This window comes from Natator depressus, chromosome 2 (genome assembly GCF_965152275.1).
Source record: "Natator depressus isolate rNatDep1 chromosome 2, rNatDep2.hap1, whole genome shotgun sequence".
NCBI classification, from domain to species: Eukaryota; Metazoa; Chordata; order Testudines; family Cheloniidae; genus Natator; species Natator depressus.
In genome coordinates this window covers 67431210-67452576 of record NC_134235.1, presented here as the reverse complement: position 1 = coordinate 67452576, position 21367 = coordinate 67431210, and the positions used below count along the sequence as shown (strand labels likewise).

The following is a 21367-nucleotide window of genomic DNA, read 5'->3' as shown; positions in this document are numbered from 1 at the left end:
AATATCTCATGTCCCCAAGTCCCCTCTCTTTAGTTATTCCCACCTTCCACTCTGCAGCCCACCCTGATGTCTCTTGCCCCACGTGTCGTCTCCTTGGTCACCAGGGCTGTGTGTACAGGATAGCTGATGAGTTAAGAGAACAAGTAGGAACATTCTGAGGCAAATGAAATGACTACAAAAATCAAAGTTGTCAATAAGTTTTTCTCTTCCATCTAAATTTTGCGTATAGTCATGGCCAAGTTGGTAGCGTTAGAATATGGAAGTAGCTGACAGAGCTGGAAAGTTTCATCAGCTAATATTGGTCAAATGCAGTTAAAGCAAGAGGAATAACTCTTTATGTATTTTCCTTTAAAAATTCAAAACTGCCCCATGTCGGAGATATCATCAGGTTATATGAGTGTAAAGTTCAGAGTTTTGGGCGACTTCTGTTGTTTTCATTCCATTTCCAGAGGCGAGTGAAGATGAGATTTTTATTTACAGACGTGAAAGGTCTGGTCTCTGGAATGAGAGCCAGGCTGAATTTACCATCATTTCTCATTCAGTTCCTGGAAAGTCTCTACAATGGAAACTTGAAAAAGGCAACAAATCTGAAATTGTGTGTGTGTGTGTGTGTGTGTGTGTGTGTGTGTGTGTGTGTGTGTGTGTGTGTGTGTGTGTAACAGTAACATGGGTAGTCATGAAAAGAGTCACACAAATTCTTTTAGGGCCCACTCCAGCAAACTACATGCCTAACTTTAAGCACATGAATAGTTCTATTGAAGTCAAATTAATGCTAAGCACATGCTCAAGTGCTCTGCTGGACTGTAACTTTAATATAAATTCCAAATCACTATATAAAATGACTGAATACTTCTTCTAGAAATGTCATTACCAATTATGTCCTTATGCATGTCTTTCTGAATTCGTGTTTGTGTGCACATATTATTTTACATATACATATAAATACACACACAGCTTAACGAAGGAGCACAGTTTAGAAAATTCTGTTTAGATTTCTCATGGTGTACTTTTGGTCTCTCACCTTTTCTTTTCACTGTGTGACACTCAAAGATAGATGAGATTTTGTCAGTACATAGGTGCTGAAACTAGGAATGCAAGGGGCGTTCCCACAACCCTGGCTTGAAGTGGTTTCCATAATATATGGGGTTTACAGTTTGGTTCAATGACTCTCAACACCCCCACTATATAAATTGTTCCAGCACCCCTGTGACAGTGTCAAGTTATTACAAAGTAATACAAACACATTTAGAAATACTTAACTGTGCAGACAAACACATTAGAAGCCTAATTTTATGCCCATTGAAGTCAATATGAATATTCTCATTGACTTCAGTGGTCTTTGGACTAGGTCCTAGAGAACTGTAGCATATATTCACATTGTAACTACATGATGTAAATTAAAATGCATGATGTAAAAATCTTATTATAAATGTCTGGCTCAAAATTTAAATGTAAACATATATAGAAGTACAATCTAAGGGCCCAATTCTACAACCTTTACATACACGAGTAATCCGTGGGACTACTCAGATAACTAAGGATTAGTCATATAAGTGAAGGGTGTAAAATCAAGTCCAGAGAGATTTATTTTTGATTCACATGTTGTAGCATCCATTAACATTCAGGTTATGTACTGCATATGCATTTGGATCCATTAATTACTGTTAAATCATCAAGTAGTAAAGGAAAAAGCAGGTTCCATGCTTAATATTTTAGGGCCTAATCCTGTGAGGTTCCTGTGTGCCTCTTGCAGGAAGTGAAGCACATTCAACAACCAAGTTGATGGAACTGGGAGCATTCGGCACTTCGCAGGCTTAGGGCCTTAAAGATTGTAACACTGGTGTTAGAAGGGTCATGTTGCAAAACAAAATAAAGGAAATTGCACCAGCAGTAGAGTTCAGTCTTTCCTCTTTACAAAAGTTCTGTTTTTTCTTTTTAACAAGTTCTTGGAAATGGGTTAGAGAAAATAGACCCCTTACTGTAAAAGTTTTTCTTTATGTTACAATAATTTATTCAATCCCAATGCTCACCAAAAAAAAAAAATCCCAAAACCTTTCATTGGGTTCCTTTATACTAATCATACTCTGTTTTTTTTCTTTTTTTCTGTCTCCTATCTTTGCTGCCTGCCTGCTGTCTTTGCGTCTGGATTCTTATGTATGATGATTATCTTCTACACTTTCCATCTAATATTGTGAATTTGGGTGCTTTCAATATAAATGTTGAAAGTGAGTACACAAATGCCCTCAGGAGCTCAAATTTACTCAGTTTCTTCTGATAAAGCTTACAGCAATGATAACTCAGATTCTTCTTGCATTCCTGACAATTACATGGGCTTAGCAGAAAATCATTCACATGCTGGTGAAGATTTATCGATGGTGCGCTCTGAAGATGACATTGAGAAATCTGTTCATGTTAATCAAGATGGCAGTATGACAGTAGAGATGAAAGTTCGATTCAGGATAAAAGAGGAAGAAACCATAAAATGGACAACCACTGTCAGTCGTGCTGGTGTTTCTGCTGATAAAAATATCAAGATTTTCAATTCTGCAGTAGGTGAAGAAGATCATTCATCTGATTTAAATATTTCAGCATATATAAAACCTACAGAGGCTCCAGTCTTGGAGAACTACAGTAATGATGAGAGTGACGCACTGCAGCAGATTAGCACAGAAGCAACAAGTAAAGAATCAGAATCTGATTTAAGCACTTCTGATTATAAAATCTGGCAGAACTCTTCTGCAAACATGGACGTATGCAATGTATCAGAGGATAAAGTCAAACCTCATTTTCATAGGCCTCCGACACCTGGGCCAAGAAGAGTGAGACAAAAGAAAGCATTAGTTGAAAGTGTCACTGTAATATCTGACAAAAAGGTTCAGGAAAAGATGATAGGACAATTTTCCTACAGTGAGGAATTAGAAGATGGGGAAAGCAAATCTGAGTATTGCACGGTCACTCATTCCAGCAGCAAAACATCAAGTACTAACAATTCGAAGCTTAGTGAAATAAGCAGCAATGATTTATTAAAGCTTTCTTTAGAAAAGAAAAAAGAAGAAACCCTGATTAAATTAAGCCATAAAAGTCATGATTTAAAAGAAACTACAAATACAAAGACATTAGATATGCCTGATGAAGATGGATTGTTACAGAACATTTTGGAGAAATCAGTTGTGGAGGAAGGCATGTATAATAGTTTACTATCAAGCTGCAAAGCTAACATCCTTGGCTTCATACCTTCCTCAACAATTTATCGGACAGATAGGCCACTTTCAGCAGACACTATCAACTCTCTTCATGACCAATGTGGGATTAAAGGAATAAAAAGATCATTGAGTTCTTTCATCAGGTACTCAGAATTGTCTCAATCAAAAAGTGAAGACAGACTGTGTAACCCATCTGATTTATTACTTTCTTCTCAAGGATCCATTCACTCAGCCTGTCTTGGAAACAAACAAACTAAGATGACAATGTCAACATGTACTAATGCTACTCCTGAGACAATAAACCTGACAACAGGATCCTCTCCTACCACTGCTGAGAACGAGAAACAATTCCGTGATAGCACTGAATGTGATACAACCCATTTCACTGACATAAGCCAACCTGCATTGTCTAACAGCAAAAAGAAGAAGAAAAAGAGAAAATCACCATCTCATTATCTGGAACAAGGTGTACATTCACACCAAAATCAGCAATATAAGGAGACTGAAGAGGAAAGAACTTTTAAGAGTGCGGAAAGCGAAAGTGTGCAGAAATCTGCAATGCAAATTAGAGATACTTATTCTGAAACATGTCAGAAAAGAGCAATGACATTTCATGTCAGAAATGGTGATGGATCTATCAATTCAAACAAAAACTTATGTCCTGAAAATGACTTATGTCCCCAGGTTTCTGTGGAGCTCCAACAAAATGAGTTAGCATTTAATAAGACAACAAAAGCTAATAGACAACTGACCAACATAAAATCCAGATCAGCCAAAAAAATTAGCTTGCCACTATCTGCAAAATGTGAAGAGGGCCTGATAGAGGAAAGAGCTGATTCAAAAAGTGAAACTGAACACAGCCAAAATACACCAGGTACCGAAAAAGAAGGCATATGTCACAGCATTAATTCTATAAAACAGACACACAATTCTTTAATGACATCAAAGCCATTGTCAGAAGTGGCTAATGGTAATAACCTAGAAAGAGAAAAGGACACTGTTATTTCAGACAGTTCATACAAATCTTCAAAGAAAGAGAAAAAACAAAAAAAAAAGAAGAATCCAAGTACAACTGAAAGTAAAATACATATGTCAGATGGCGGTAATGCATTGGATTTTCTGAAACAAGAGGATTTTACAGATGAGGTTGCTGAGTATTCACTTGAAAGCTATGTCCAAAACTGGCTGCAAAACACATTTCCAAATGCTGTTTTGCCTCCAAAAAAATTAGCCCCCATAAATAAAAAGGAAGGGAATGTAGCAAATAGTAAAATTTGTCATTCTCCTATGGAAAATATCAACACTCTCTCAGATCAAGAAACTAAGGTTATAGCAAATAACGTGCACGTAACTGGAAAACCCAACCTGATTGGACATCATCTACTAAAAAAGCCAATGGAACCTCTCAGTGAAATGGGAGCTATTGAAGAATCAGCCAAATGGTTATATGGAAGACAGATTGGCTCTTTGACCAATGCTGATACAAGTATAATGAAAGAGGTCAAATATTTATTACAGTCAGATTTCCAACATGATACTAAGCTACAGGTGTTTAATGAAATGCATGAAAATGATAAAAAGAAGTTGCAATCAGAAATTGACACTCAAGATATAAGTCCAAATCAAAGAATAAGTGCTGAGGTTGCTGTCCAAGTTGATTCCAAAAATTTCAGCAAGACTGAAACTGATGCTCCCCAAAAGGATTGTGTGTCTAGTATGTTGTTACACCAACTACAATCAGCTATGCTCGGCATTCAAAAGGCTCATACTGGATGTACAGAAAACTCATGTGGTCCTACAGACTTTTCTTCTCCTTCATTACTTGGATCTTCCCCCAATCTCCTCTTAGCTTGGCTACTTGTGCTGAATCTAAAACAGAGTTTGAATGGCATGTGCAAAGGTGATATGCTAAAAACTACCTGTAGCTGTTCTGAAATATTTACACTGTTACAATTTCTAAAACAAATTGCAGTCACAGAAGAAGCTGAGGACTTGAAGGATGCTGTCTCAAATTTGCAAGAATCGACATCAAATAATTTATTACACTCTGGGAGCAGAATAGAAAAGCAGGACTCTGTACATTGTCATGAAAATCCTTTCATAGTAGAAATTCAGAACATGCCAAACTTTCATGAAAGTGAAAACTCAAATAAGATCTGCATTCCAGAGGATACTAGACATTCTGAGGAAAATGCTGATCTACAAGAGCTGACTGAAGAATTTGAATGCTCTGATGTACAGAAAGACCTCAATGCATCAGCAGAGACTTCAGATCTAAATGACTTGAATGTTCACAAAATACTGTCAGAGAGAAAATACGTGAATGCTAATTCAAATAATTGTAGTCTTACTTCAAATGTAGAACTATCTGAAGAAAATGAAGAAGAGGCTGATAGTTCATTACAAGAATCGCAGGATAAAACCACAGATACATCATTCAATAATGAAGAATCAGGGACTTCAGAAGAGCCTAATTCAACGGTTCACAGTATAACTTCTAATGATAAAGATAATATTTTAGATCTAGAAATTTCTGAAGTAGAAGATAAAAAAGACATTATGCATCTTGGCCACAATAAAAATGCAGGAGAGCAAGATGGCACAGAAAAACCAAATGAGTGCTATAAATTAGTTGCTGAAACCTCTACAGAATGTGACTGTGAGGAAGATTCTGTACAAGAAGAAAAGAAAGAAAATGGGACTTGTGAAGAAACCCCTGAGAGACTATCTACACCATCACCATTATCTTTTAGTTATGAGTCTAAGCAAATTACAGAATTGGACATAACTGAAGTAGAACAGAAATTGCAAGTAAAACTGATAGTAAAAGAACTGGAGCATGGAACATGTTCAGATCCTTCTTTTGAATTAAAAAAATGCTCTAAAAGCCCTGCTACTTCTGACTGGTCAGATTATAGACCAGATACTGATGACAGTGATTACAATTATAGGGCATCCAGTGACTTCACCAATGAAAGTGAGGAGGAAGCAATGTATGAAAAACAATATAATACTGGTTATGTTAAAAGAGCTATTGAACAGCTTTATGGTAAAGCAGAAGCCTCCTTTAAGCCTACCTTCCACACTGCATTTCCGTATATGTCTAAAGTTGTTCTTCAAAAGGATGCTGAAGAATCCCAATGTACAGTTATGAATGAAAACTCTTCCCTGTGTCAGGAACATAATTCTTGCTTTGTTGAGAAAATGTCACGGTCTTCACTTATATCTAACGAAAGTCTGGAAGAAATAAACAAAGACAACAATACATGGAGGAGAGAGAATTTTTCTTCACCAGCACCACAGTTCAGTCTTAATGGAGAAAAGGTGTATCACAGTGATAACTGCTCAGTGCGATGTACAAAGCAATATTGTCAGTGTGGTGTACCTGCTGATGATGATGAAGGAATATTGATTGATAAAGGCAAGTGGCTTCTTAAAGAAAATCATTTGGTGAGACGATCACCACCTGAAAACACTGGAATGTATGGCAATTTGGACACAACTTCAGCAGACACAATGTTTGACAACAATAGTGATGATGTTCCATACTCCCACTTCGCAAATTTGAATCAGTATCCAGCACACAGTGAAATATCTTCTTCAGAACCTGAAGACACAGCTAAACCCTCTGAAAGTGGATGCAACTACTTCATTATGCCTCATAATAGTGATTCAGAGCCTTTTCCTGATTTGAGTCTGAAAAGCAAACCTACCCTCAGTGATGATACCCCTTTTCTTCATGCAATAAAGAAAGAAAACAACAATTTGTCATTCACGATATGCACCACTTCCACGAATCTTTGTACAGAGGCTAATACCAATTATCCAGCCTTTACATCTGTGGAATTTAGATTACCTGATAATAAGGTGCATCCTCTGAAACAGCCTTTAAATGATGAACCTATACAAGCCCAACCAACTAATGACAGTAATGCCAACAGGGGAGCTCTGGAGGAACAAGATTCTCTGGATAAGCTTCATGCTATTTGTGGACAACATTGTCCAATACTGATGGCCATCATAAAACCAGTTAATGAGGAAGACAGAGGATATGCCTACCGAAAAGCATCTGACATTGAGAACCAATTGGACCTACATTTAATGACCAAAAAATGTCAACATTTGTGCTGGCCAAGCAAAGATTTAATAAGAGATGAAAATAATCATGTGATGCTGAAGAACAACTGTATTAATAAGATTGCCAGTAATATTTTTAATAGATTTTATGCTAATAATACCTTAGATTTCATTAATAGCAATAGCTTTGAGATTCTTGTATCCCCAGGTCTAGGATTAAAAAACAAATTAAAGATGTTGTATGCGATGGAGGATATGAATGTAAATGCACAGGAGATCAGCAATCATGAAAATAATGTATCCAAACAAGTACTCAACAATATAAGTACCAATAATAAGCTACCTGATACAAAGCAAAAAATATCCCAAAGCTCGAGAGTTAGCCTAATTCAAATTCTTGAAGAAAAATCTGCTCCCTTGTTGACAGATCCAGCAGAGGGCTGCCATTCTGAAACATTTCACAACTGTGACATTATCTTAAATAATACTGAATGTAATGCTTCTGAAAATTTGGAAGAGGAAAATGCCTTTGCTACAGAAGAAGAAACTTTCGTTTGTGTAATAAATAAAAGCAATAAAAGCAGCAATGAAGAGAAAGACACATAATAAAGATATTGGGACATCTGTAAGAAAAAAATAATCATATAATTCACCCTTGCAGACCATGCCCTAAGCAAACTCCCATTGAGTGTGATGCACAGGCCTAGATGTTTACACTTTTTTACAGCATTGCAGAAATACAGGTAATTGCCTAGATTTTGGGGTGGGGGCGGTAGGAAATAGTGCAGAATCAGTAACTAACCTCCTATGACAGTGTTGTCATAAAATCAGTTTTACTCATTAATGCTGTTGTATCTTTTGCTTAGAAAAAGTCTGTAACATTCCAACTGTCTTCTCTGAGAAAAATCAACCAGTACCTGTTAGAATGAAGAGTTTTATAACCACATATCCACCCACGCTCCAAGATAAACTTCTTACAGTTTAGAATGTTTTTAGAGAAAAGCTGGGAATGATCTTGCAGACTGTTCTGACTAAACTGCAAAATAAAATACAGTGGTTAATTTGCAATGAAAAGTAGAAAAGTACTGTTCAAATGTTGTATTACAATGAAAAGTAACAGACAATTGTCATGGTAATTGTGTGGGGGTTTTTAAACCAAGGTTCAAATGGAAAGGCCAGCCATGTATGTCTGTTAAAGACCAAACTCAGAAGAGCTGGCATCAGGGTGAGTAAAATAAACTTTTCTGCCTCATCTAAGACCACCATATCTTAGGTGAGATTTGCCTCTGTGGGAATGGAGCAATGCTTCTGCCTCTCTTATCCACTAGGATTTTACAAAGGGGAACAGCCTTGAAACCAGATGGAGTTCCACAGGGCTTCACCAGCAGGAACTTTTGAGGGAAGATGCTGTAGCTAGTGGACTTCCTGGCTGTCCTGGCCTCACCCCATTCTCAGGCAGCTCTGCCCTCTTCTGAGGCTATGCTAGCTCCGTACAGCCCTCTGCCTGTAGTAAGTGAAGATGCAGTCACTTTGGCCCCACTCCACAAAGGTACATGTTTTGGTACCTATGTCCTTTGGCTCCACTGTGATCCACAAAACTCATGCTGAACACTGTGGGTGCCCAAGCTTCTGCCTGGGGGATGTGCATTGCTGCCTTGCTCAACATCCAGGTGCCAATCTCCTGCTCCAGAGAGATCCACAAATGCCTAACATGCACGCAGGGCCTGACCAAGAAGGTGTGACTGTTTAAGTATTTGCCCACAGTGGAACAAATACTTTGGGCCAGAGAGATTGACTCTATTGTCCAGTGGTTAAGGTGCCCATCCTGGGAGATGGGAGACCCAGGGTCCTTTCCCCCTGCTCCAATCATTCTTTCATTATTTATCCAAAGTGGAACAGCTTCAACAGGAGAGACTGAAGGAGCCCCACATCAGAATATCCCACAGCTCAGTAGTTAGCACACTCGTCTAACAGGATTTGAACAGGGAGTTGAACTTGGGTCTCCCAGATAAGTGCGCTAACCACTGAGCTAAATGAGTTAGTCGCCTTACTCCAGGAGACTGATTCTGATTTATGGATTGCTAAGCAGATATAGGTTTCAGAGTAGCAGCTGTGTTAGTCTGTATTCACAAAAAGAAAAGGAGGACTTGTGGCACCTTAGAGACTAACAAATTTATTTGAGCATAAGCTTTCGTGAGCTACAGCTCACTTCATCGGATGCATATATAGGCACCTCCTTGCAGCCCCAACTTAAGTGCCTATCTCAGAGAGAGAGGAGAGGGGTTTGTCAGCATCTCCCATTGCTTAGGTTAGGCAGCTCCCTACCTAGCATGCTGACTTTTGTGGATTGCATTCTAGGGTGCCTAGATGTGCAAATTAGGCTTTGTGGATAGCAGTGGGTTTCTGTGAAAGGTGCCCTGATACCCAGCATTGCATGGCCTATGTTCCTTAGTGGATCTGAACCTTTTTACCACTGCAAATTGGATTCTTGTACTCATTCTGAATCTATGGCGCTGCATCAACCTTTACCAAAGATAAATCTGGCCCAGTACAAGAGCATGCTAAAATATATTAGTGCAGCTAATCCTAGCAAGAAACACTGGGTATTGTTCTTTTTAAATTGCCATTCATTTGATTATTATTTCACTAATGAACTGTCCTATAAATGTGATCATACTCATTTTTCTTTTGTAAATATGATAAACTAGTAGATGGATAGGAGTATAATTTAATGTATTTCAGGATGTTACATTCTATTCTTAGAAATATGGATGCCTGTTTATAGAATGTTTTTGCTTTTTCATGTAATTTCAAAATGTAAAACTGGAAAAATATTTAATGTACATAATAACTATAGTGAATATTGGAGGCCAGATTCTAATACCCTTACTCATGTTGAACAGTACCTTTATCCAGTGCAGTCCCACTGAAGTCAGCGGTACCACTTGTGGAGGAAGGCCCTACTGAACAGGGGTCACAGTAAGAGAATTTGGCCTGTTCATACTCTCTGAAAATCCGGTGGCAGCTATATCTTTCTGTATATATTTGATATTTTTCTATTGTTTTGAAGCTATATTTATCTTTGAGTTTCTTTGTATTCTGTAAAATAAATCAGTATTAAAATAACTGGAAAGAACATTGTGCTATTGGCTAATATAGTTAAGAAGAATCCAAGACACTAAATAACAGACTAACTCTCAAATTATTTTGTCCTTTCCCCCAATTCTGCTGCCAATCACCATGTTCTATTGGGTTCCTCAAAAGTCTTTTCGGACTGCATAATGAAGAGCATAGATGTTTTTCAGCTGTTTACATCTTCATTCACAAACAAAACATTGTTAAAAAAATGTTGTTTGAAAATGTTTCAGTGGAATCCAGCCAGTACTCAAAAGCAATAGTCTATTTTATGTATATAAATGGCTGGAAATGGCTGGAAATGAAGAGTTGAGCAATCTAGCAACTTTTTCATGGTCATATAGTCCTTCATCACATACTATCCCAAATCCTGGATTTACACCACTCAGTCACCCATACCTTAATTTATTTGGACTTCCAAAAGCTTTTTACAAAGTTGCTCTCAAGAGATTACTGAGCAAACTAAGTAGTCAGAGGATGAGAGGTAAAGTCCTGTCATGGATTAGAATCTGGCAAAAAGACTGAAAACAAAGGGTGAAATCCTGGCCTCACTGAAGTCAATGGGATTTTTGCCACTGACTTCAGTGGGACAGAATTTTACCCAAAGAGAAAGAATAAATGGACAATTCTGAGTGTGGCCAAAGACTAACAGTGAGATGTTCCAAGAATCTATATTAGGCAGATCTCAACAAACTCAGAGAAATAGTAGGCAAGGTCCCTTGGAGAGACCAGTTAGGAAGAAGAAGCGTCAAAGAGGGCAGGCAGTTCCTAAAAGATGTAATACTAGAGACTCAACATCAAGCTACTCTGATGCAGAGGAAAGATAAGAAGAGCCACAGGAGACCAATGTGGCTGCACAAGGAGCTTTTTAGCTATGTAAAAACCAAAAGGGATACATATGGGAAATGAAAGGATGTATACATGGGAATAGCACAAGTGTGTAGGGACAAAATCAGGAAAGCCAAGGCAAGGAATGAGTTACAACTGGAAAGAAATGTTTGACAACAAGAAGGGGTTCCACAAATATATCCAAAGAAAAAGAAAAATCAGGGATGGTGTAGGTCTGCTGCTCAATGGAGGTGGTGAGCTGGTAATGAAAGATGATAAGAAGGTGGAGTTGCTCAATGCCTACTTTGCTTCAGTCTTCACACAAAAAATACCATGACTAGACTACGAGTGAAGTTATTGTAGACAGTTAAGGGGAAGGGATGTAGATCAGGATAAGTAAAGAACAGGTCAGAGATCTTCTGACTAACTTGAATGAACTGAAGTCAGCTGGACCTGATGCTATTCACCCCAAGGTGTTGAAAGAATTAGCTGAAGAATTCTTGGCGCCACCAGCAATAATATTTGCAAACTCATGGATGACAGGAGACATCCCAGAAGACTGGAGAAGGGCTAACGTAGTGCCCATCTTAAAAAGGGGGAAAAGAGGAGCTGGGAACTATAGACCAGTCAGTTTGATCTTGATACCTGGGAAGCTACTAGGACAAGGACTAAAACATTCAATTTGCAAATACCTGGAGGATTAAGGGGTGATCACTAGCAGCCAGAATGGATTTACTAAGAACAAATCATGCCAAACCAGCTTGATTTCCTTCTTTGACAAGGGAACTGGTTTGGTGCATAATGGAATGCGGTGGACATAATGTACGTGGACTTCAGCAAGGCTTTTGACATAGTTCCCCATGACATTTTCATAAGTAAGCTGGAGAAATATGGGCTTGGTAGAACTACTATTAAGTGGATACATAATTGGTTAAACAACCACAAACAAAGAGTTACGATTAATGAAATGATGTCAGATTGGAAGAAGGTCTCAAGTGCGGTTCCACAAGAGTCTGTTCTGGGGCCAGTGTTATAATATCTTTATTAATGACCTGGATGTAGGAATAGAGAGCATACTGATCAAATTTGCAGATGACACAAATTTAGGGAGAGTTGCAAACACTTTGGAGGACAGAGCTAAAATTCAAAAGGATCTTGATAAATTGGAGAACAGAGCTATAGACATCAACATGAAATTAAACAAAGACAAATGTAAGATGCTACACATAGGGAAGAAAAACCAAATGCACAAATACAGAATGGGGGATAAATGACTTGGCAGCAGCACTGCTGAGAACGATCTGGGAGTTGTGGTGCATCACAACCTCAACATGAGTCAACAATGTGATGCTGTTGCAAAAAAAGCAATGACTGTGCCCACATATCTATTCAGGGGACACCATCACAGGGGCTAATAACATCAGCCACACTATCAGAGGCTCGTTCACCTGCACATCCACCAATGTGATATATGCCATCATGTGCCAGCAATGCCCCTCTGCCATGTACATTGATCAGACTGGACAGTCTCTACGTAAAAGAATAAATGGACACAAATCAGATGTCAAGAATTATAACATTCATAAACCAGTCGGAGAACACTTCAATCTCTCTGGTCACGCGATTACAGACATGAAAGTTGTGATATTACAACAAAAAAACTTCAAATCCAGACTCCAGCGAGAGACTGTTGAATTGGAATTCATTTGCAAATTGGATACAATTAACTTAGGCTTGAATAGAGACTGGGAGTGGCTAAGTCATTATGCAAGGTAACCTATTTCCCCTTGTTTTTTCCTACCCTCCCCCCCCCCCCCCAAGACGTTCTTGTTAAACCCTGGATTTGTGCTGGAAATGGCCCACCTTGATTATCATACACATTGTAAGGAGAGTGGCCGCTTTAGATAAGCTATTACCAACAGGAGAGTGAGTTTGTGTGTGTGTGTGGGGGGGGGGGGGAACCTGGATTTGTGCTGGAAATGGCCCACCTTGATTATCATACACATTGTAAGGAGAGTGATCACTTTAGATAAGCTGTTACCAGCAGGAGAGTGGGATGGGGGGAGGTATTTTTTCATGCTTTGTGTGAAAAAAATACATTTTCCACAGTATGCATCCGATGAAGTGAGCTGTAGCTCATGAAAGCTTATGCTCAAATAAATTGGTTAGTCTCTAAGGTGCCACAAGTACTCCTTTTCTTTTTGCAAAAAAAGGAATGCAATTTTAGGTTACATTAACAGAGGCGTAGCATGCAAGTCAAGGGAGGTGATGGTACTGCTCTACTCGGCACTGGTTAGGCCTCAGCTGGAGTGCTGTGTCCATTTTGGTCACCAATGTATAGAAAGGATGTAGAGAAACTGGAAAGAAACCAGAGGCAAGAAACAAAGCAATATGAGCAAAAGCTGAAGGAACTGGGTATGTTTAGTTTGGAAAAGAGGAGCTTAAGGGAGGGCATGATACTTGAAAGTCTGCCACAAAGAGATGGAGAAAAATTGTTTTCTCTTGCCACAGAGGGCAGGACAAGAGGCAATGGGTTCAAACTACAGCATAACAGATTTAGATTAAATGTCAGGAAAAACTTCTAACTAAGAACAGTAGGACAATGGAACAGACTTCCTAGGAATGTCGTGGAAGCTCCTTTGCTAGAAGTTTTCAAAAGGATGCTGGATGGCCATCTGCCCTGGATGGTTTAGATCCTGCATCTTAGCAGAAGGTTAGACTAGAGGACCCTTGTGGTCTCTTCAAACCCCGTGGTTCTAAGTTGCAGCAGACTGTTAGGAATAATTTGAACTACTCATATATATTGCTTGGCTCTGTAAAGTAACTGAAAAAGAACTTGAGAGTCATTGTGGATGGCTCAGTGAACATTCTACTCAATGTGAAGTGGCAATCAAATAGCAAATGAAATATGTGAAGGATGGGATAGAAAACAATACAGAAAATATTGTAATATCTGTATATAAATTAGGGCTGTCAAGCGTTTAAAAAAAGTAATCGCGATTAATCACGTGATTAATTGCGATGTTAAACAATAATAGAATACCATTTATTTAAATTTTTTGGGTGTTTTCTACATTTTCAAATATATTGATTTCAATTACAACACAGAATACAAAGTGTACAGTGCTTATTTTATATTTATTTTTATTACAAATATTTGCACTGTAAAAAACAAAAGAAATGGTATTTTTTTCAGTACACCTAATACAAGTACTTTAGTGCAACCTCTTTGTCATGAAAGTTGAACTTACAAATGTAGACTTATGTACAAAACATAACTGCACACAAAATTAAAACAATATAAAACTTTAGAGCCTACAATTCCACTCAGTCCTACTTCTTGTTCAGTGAATCACTCAGACAAACAAGTTTGTTTACATTTACGGGAGAGAATGATGCCCACTTCTTGTTTACAATGTCACCTGAAAGTGAGAACAGGAGGTCACATGGCATTGTTGTAACTAGTGTCACAAGATATTGCCAGATGCGCTAAAGATTCATATGTCCCTTCATGCTTCAGCCACAATTTCAGAGGACATGCATCCATGTTGATGATGGGTTCTGATTGATAATGATCCAAAGCAGTGCGAACACACTCATTTTCATTATCTGAGTCAGATGCCACTAGCAGAAGATTGTTTTTTTGGTTTTTTTGTTTTGATGGTTCGGGTTTTGTAGTTTCTGCATTGGAGTGTTGCTCTTTTAAGACTTCTAAGAGCATGCTCCACACCTCGTCCCTCTCAGATTTTGGATGGCACTTCAGATTCTTAAACTTTGGGTCGAGTGCTGTAGCTATCTTTAGAAATCATACATTGGTACCTTCTTTGCGTTTTGTCAAATCTGCAGTGAAAGTGTTCTTGAAACGAACAACATGTTCTGGGTCATCATCCGAGACTGCTATAACACAAAATATATGGCAGAATGCAGGTAACATAGAGCAGGAGACATACAATTCTCCCCCAAGAAGTTCATTCACAAATTTCATTAACGCATGATTTTTGTTTAACAAGCATCATCAGCATGAAAGCATGTATTCTGGAATAGTTGTTGAATGTTTAGCATATCTGGCCGTAAATACCTTACACTGCCTGCTATAAAAGTGCCATGCAATCATCTGTTCTTACTTTCAGGTGACATTGTAAATAAGAAGCAGGCAGCATTATCTCCCATAAATGTAAACAAACTTGTTTGTCTTAGCAGTTGGCTGAACAAGAAGTAGGACTGAGTGGACTTGTAGGCTCTAAAATTTTACATTGTTTTGTTTTTGAGTGCGGTTATGTAACAAAAAAGATCTACATTTGTAAGTTGCACTTTCACGATAAGTTGTACTTGCACTACAGTACTTGTATGAGGTGAATTGAAAAATACTAATTCTTTTGTTTATCATTTTTACAGTGTAAATGTTTGTAATAAAAAATAACAATATAAAGTGAGCACTGTACACTTTGTATTCTGTGTTGTAATTGAAATCAATATATTTGAAAACATCCAAAAATATTTACTAAATTTCAATTGGTATTCTATTGTTTAGCAATACGATTAAAACTGTGATTAATCATGATTAATTTTTTTAATCGTAATTAATTTTTTTGAGTTTATCACATGAGTTAACTGCGATTAATCGACAGCCCTAATATAAATTGATACTGCATCCTCATCCAGCACACCATATTCAGTTCTGCTCAGCCTATCTTAGGCCTGATCTACACTACAGAGTTAGGTTGACATAAGGCAGCTTACGTCAACCTAACTATGTAAGTGCCTACGCTACAACGGTGCTCCCACCAATGTAATTCACCCACTTCACTGACCTAATAACTCCACCTCTGTGAGAGGTGTGGCACTTAGGATGATGTAGTTTGGGCAATGCAGTGTCTGTGTAGACACAATGTTGCTTACATCAACTGTTGGCTGTCAACCCTGTGCATGGGGCTCATAGCTGGACCTCTCCCCACCCTGGTGCTGACAGCCCTGGGTGCCGGGCTCACAGAGCTAGGCCACACCTCCCCAGAGATGACTGCCTGAGCTATCAGCCAGGCGCCGGGCTCACAGCTTGGGTTGTCAATGCCGGGGGAGGGGGAGTCCAGCTGTGAGCCCAGCACCCAGCTGACAACTTGGGCTGTCAGCACCAGGGCTGCAGGCCTCCAGCTGTCAGTACCCCACAATGGCCCACTTCAGTCAGTGGAAGCGCTCCAGGTGAGGATGTGCACCACCGACAGAAGGAGCACAGTGTGAACGTGAACCACTGCTCTAATTGCTGTGGTGGCTATACATCAACTTAACTTTGTAGTGTAGATGAGGCCTTAGAAAAGAAGTTGCAGGAATAGAAAAGGCCGAGAGATGTGTGGTGCAAATGCTGAGAGGGCTGAGCTGAGTAGAGGTTTGAAAATGATGGGGCTGCTTTGTTTAAAGAGGGTGCAGATAAGAAGGGACATGTAGAGATATACAAAACAATGACTGGCATTGAGAATAGGATGCTCCTATTCACCCTTTCTCATCTTACAAGAACAATAGAACACTCAAGAAAATTGAAAGGAAACACATTTAAAGCTATGGATATTTCTTGTATACAGGGAGTATTTGTAACCCATTAAACTCATTGCAACAAAATATCCAATATCAATATGAACAGCTTCTCAGGATTAAAAAAGGATTAGACATTTATATGATTAAGAATAAAAAAATTAACAGATACAAACACTTGTGCTTCAGGGCACAAGAAACCACTAACTGGTTGGGCAGTTTATGCCATAATTGTCCATTAAAGAGTTTCTTGAACCTTCTTCCAAAGCCCCTGGTACTGGCCACAGCCTGAGACTGGATTCTAGACTAGATGAACTGCTGGTGTGACAGTTTTTGTGTTACTCCATTTCTAGGGGCGTAGGAACTTCAACAGGTTATAAGGCTCAACAAAAGTGTGGGCAAAACTAGGTTCTGGAGGTGGAGGCATGGAGAATGTTTTAATTCAATGTGTTTTAATAATCATTTAGCAATCAATTGATAATATAGTGGGAACAGCAGCAATCACTTTGGTTAAGATTGGTTGCACAACGGTTTCCAATCTAATTCTTTGGTTTTGATTATTTTTAACTTTTCTTCAATTTTACAGGTGACATTTTCCACCATTTGTCTGTCCCAGAAGATGATTTTTTTGGGTAACTGCCTTAAGGCTGAAATGGTTGGGTATTAAAACGATCGTTGGCTGTTTTCACTTCCTTTGTTCTCGAAAATGGCTGAAGAGTTTTTGCTCATACTTTCCAAAGACCAATGCCTGGACAAAGTTAGCTTGAAAAGTTTTGGGTGACTGAAAATAGGGTACTAGAAATGAAACCACCACACATCGTGGACTATAATGTTCACTGCTACCCCCCATTATGATAAATTGGAGGTAAAGTCTGCTGATGGGTAAGATGGCTGTGTGTATATAAATCATAAGTAATACAAACAACAGCTAATGAAGACTTACTAATTTCTCAGAAATGGTATATTCAGTTTGAGAACACAGAACATGTTCTCAATGAATGGTTTGCTATATTTTATCAGTTTTCAATAGCCAGTTCACAAAGTCATGTTTCCCATTACTTTTATGAATGTCAAAAGGAGCCAATGCAATTTTATTGCTTAACTTATCATTCTTAAACACGTTTCCTTTAACTTTGATAGCACTGATATTGTCAAATGGCATCAGTCCAATTACCATATTAATCCACTGTAAGAATTAAGGGGATTATTTGATGAAGCCAAAGCTTTACCAACCTTAATCATTGGAATTAAGTTGAGTTGTCAGGTACACGTGTATAGCCTGACTTGCACATTGTACAGATATGTTGACTTAATGCTTATAAATGAGGCCAACATGTAGGATTAAGGAGGGGTGCAATATGTTTGGCTGTAATCAGTCCATACTCATGCAACCACAGGAAAGGACAACATTTCTGATAACTGTGCAAACTTTATAGACTCTGAGACAAATTCAGACATGGTGAAAGCATATTACACCAGTTTTTAATGTGGACCATATTTTCCTCTATTGTTGCAGAATGTAATTCTGCTATTTTGCTTCTGTTCCTCCCTTTTCTCTCTTGCAGCTTCTGTTCTTGTTGCTGTGCTGTTGGCTATTCTTGAACTTTTTGGATCTTTTTAGTTGAATGCGATCTTTCAAATAAGGATCTATATGCACTGGGGGGGGGGGGGAATCCCTCTTAGCCCTGGTCTACACTAGGAGTTTAGGTCGAATTTAGCAACGTTAAATCAATGTAAACCTGCACCCGTCCACACGATGAAGCCCTTTTTTCGCCTTAAAGGGCTCTTAAAATCGATTTCCGTACTCCACCCCTGACAAGTGGATTAGCGCTTAAATCGGCCATGCTGGGTAGAATTTGGGGTAGTGTGGACGCAATTAGGTGGTATTGGCCTCCGGGAGCTACCCAGAGTGCTCTATTGTGACCGCTCTGGACAGCACTCTCAACTCAGATGCACTGGCCAGGTAGACAGGAAAAGGCCCGCAAACTTTTGAATTTCAATTTCCTGTTTGCATGGTCACCTGCAGCTTGCCACGCTGGCCAGAGCTCATCAGTAGAGGTGACCGTGCAGAGCTCATCAGCAGAGGTGACCATGATGGAGTCCCAGAATCGCAAAAGAGCTCCAGCATGGACCGAACGGGAGGTACGGGATCTGATCGCTGTATGGGGAGAGGAATCCGTGCTATCAGAACTGCGTTCCAGTTTTTGAAATGCCAAAACATTTGTCAAAATCTCCCAGGGCATGAAGGACAGAGGCCATAACAGGGACCCGAAGCAATGCTGCATGAAACTTAAGGAGCTGAGGCAAGCCTACCAGAAAACCAGAGAGGCAAACGGCCGCTCCGGGTCAGAACCCCAAACATGCTGCTTCTATGATGAGCTGCATGCCATTTTAGGGGGTTCAGCCACCACTACCCCAGCCGTGTTGTTTGACTCCTTCAGTGGAGATGGAGGCAACACAGAAGCAGGTTTTGGGGATGAGGAAGATGATAATGATGAAGTTGTGGATAGCTCACAGCAAGCAAGCAGAGAAACTGGTTTTCCTGACAGCCAGGAACTGTTTCTCACCCTGGACCTGGAGCCAGTACCCTCTGAACCCACCCAAGGCTGCCTCCCGGACCCACCAGGCGGAGAAGGGACCTCTGGTGAGTGTACCTTTTAAAATACTGTACATGGTTTAAAAGCAAGCATGTTTAATGATTAATTTGCCGTGGCATTTGCGGCTCTCCTGGATGTACTCCGAAAGCCTTTGCAAAAGGTTTCTGGGGAGGGCAGCCTTATTCCGTCCACCATGGTAGGACACTTTACCACACCAGGCCAGTAGCACATACTCGGGAATCATTGTAGAACAAAGCATTACAGTGTATGTTTGCTGGCATTCAAACAACATCCGTTCTTTATCTCTCTGTGTTATCCTCAGGAGAGTGATATCATTCATGGTCACCTGGTTGAAATAGGGTGCTTTTCTTAAGGGGACATTCAGAGGTGCCCATTCCTGCTGGGCTGTTTGCCTGTGGCTGAACAGAAATGTTCCCCGCTGTTAGCCATGGGGAGGGTTGAGGGGCTAGCCACGTGGTGGGGGGAGGCAAAATGCGACCTTGGAACGAAAGCACATGTGCTGTGTATGTAATGTTAACAGCAAGGTTTACCGTGAAAGAGTGTACCCATTGTTCTATAAAATGTGTCTTTTTAAATACCACTGTCCCTCTTTTTTTTCTCCACCAGCTGCATGTGTTTCAAGCATCACAGGATCTTCTCCTTCCCAGAGGCTAGTGAAGATTAGAAGGTGAAAAAAATGCACTCATGATGAAATGTTCTCTGAACTCATGCTGTCCTCCCACACTGACAGAGCACAGACGAATGCGTGGAGGCAGACAATGTCAGAGTGCAGGAAAGCGCAAAATGACCGGGAGGAGAGGTGGCAGGCTGAAGAGAGTAAGTGGCGGGCTGAAGAGAGGGCTGAAGCTGAAAGGTGGCGGCAGCATGATGGGAGGAGGCAGGATTCAGTGCTGAGGCTGCTGGAGGATCAAACCAATATGCTCCAGCGTATGGTTGAGCTGCAGGAAAGGCAGCAGGAGCACAGACCACCGCTACAGCCCCTGTGTAACCAACCGCCCTCCTCCCCAAGTTCCATAGCCTCCTCACCCAGACGCCCAAGAACGCGGTGGGGGGGCCTCCGGCCACTCCACCCCAGAGGATTGCTGGCAGAAGGCTGGCATTCAATAAGTTTTAAAGTTTTAAACTTTTAAAGTGCTGTGTGGCATTTTCCTTCCCTCCTCCACCACCCCTCCTGGGCTACCTTGGTAGTTATCCCCCTATTTGTGTGATGAATGAATAAAGAATGCATGAATGTGAAGCAACAATGACTTTATTGCCTCTGCAAGCGGTGATCGAAGGGAGGAGGGGAGAGTGGTTAGCTTACAGGGAAGTAGAGTGAACCAAGGGGCAGGGGGTTTCATCAAGGAGAAACAAACAGAACTTTCACACGTAGCCTGGCCAGTCATGAAACTGGTTTTCAAAGCTTCTCTGATGCGCACCGCGCCCTCCTGTGCTCTTCTAACCACCCTGGTGTCTGGCTGTGTGAAACCAGCAGCCAGGCGATTTGCCTCAACCTCCCACCCCGCCATAAATGTCTCCCCCTTACTCTCACAGATATTGTGGAGCGCACAGCAAGCAGTAATAACAGTGGGAATATTGGTTTCGCTGAGGTCTAGCCGAGTCAGTAAACTGTGCCACCGTGCTTTTAAACATCCAAATGCATATTCTACCACCATTCTGCACTTGCTCAGCCTGTAGTTGAACAGCTCCTGACTACCGTCTAGGCTGCCTGTGTATGGCTTCATGAGCCACGGCATTAAGGGGTAGGCTGGGTCCCCAAGGATAACTATAGGCATTTCAACATCCCCAACAGTTATTTTCTGGTCTGGGAAGAAAGTCCCTTCCTGCAGCTTTTGAAACAGACCAGAGTTCCTGAAGATGCGAGCGTCATGTACCTTTCCGGGCCATCCCACGTTGATGTTGGTGAAACGTTCCTTGTGATCCACCAGTGCTTGCAGCACCATTGAAAGTACCCCTTGCGGTTTATGTACTCGCCAGCTTGGT

At 40.1% G+C, this 21367-nt stretch overlaps 2 protein-coding genes across 2 annotated transcripts in view; both read left to right on the top strand.

The window, feature by feature from the left end:
• Nucleotides 1–21367, top strand: part of RP1 (RP1 axonemal microtubule associated) — a 268493-nt gene that overhangs the window by 11236 nt on the left and 235890 nt on the right. The gene's annotated exons all lie outside the window — the stretch shown is intronic.
• LOC141983472 (oxygen-regulated protein 1-like) lies at nucleotides 2238–7886 on the top strand. Its single transcript, XM_074946682.1, has one exon. The coding sequence runs from the start codon at nucleotides 2238–2240 to the stop codon at nucleotides 7884–7886; it is 5649 nt and encodes a 1882-aa protein (XP_074802783.1).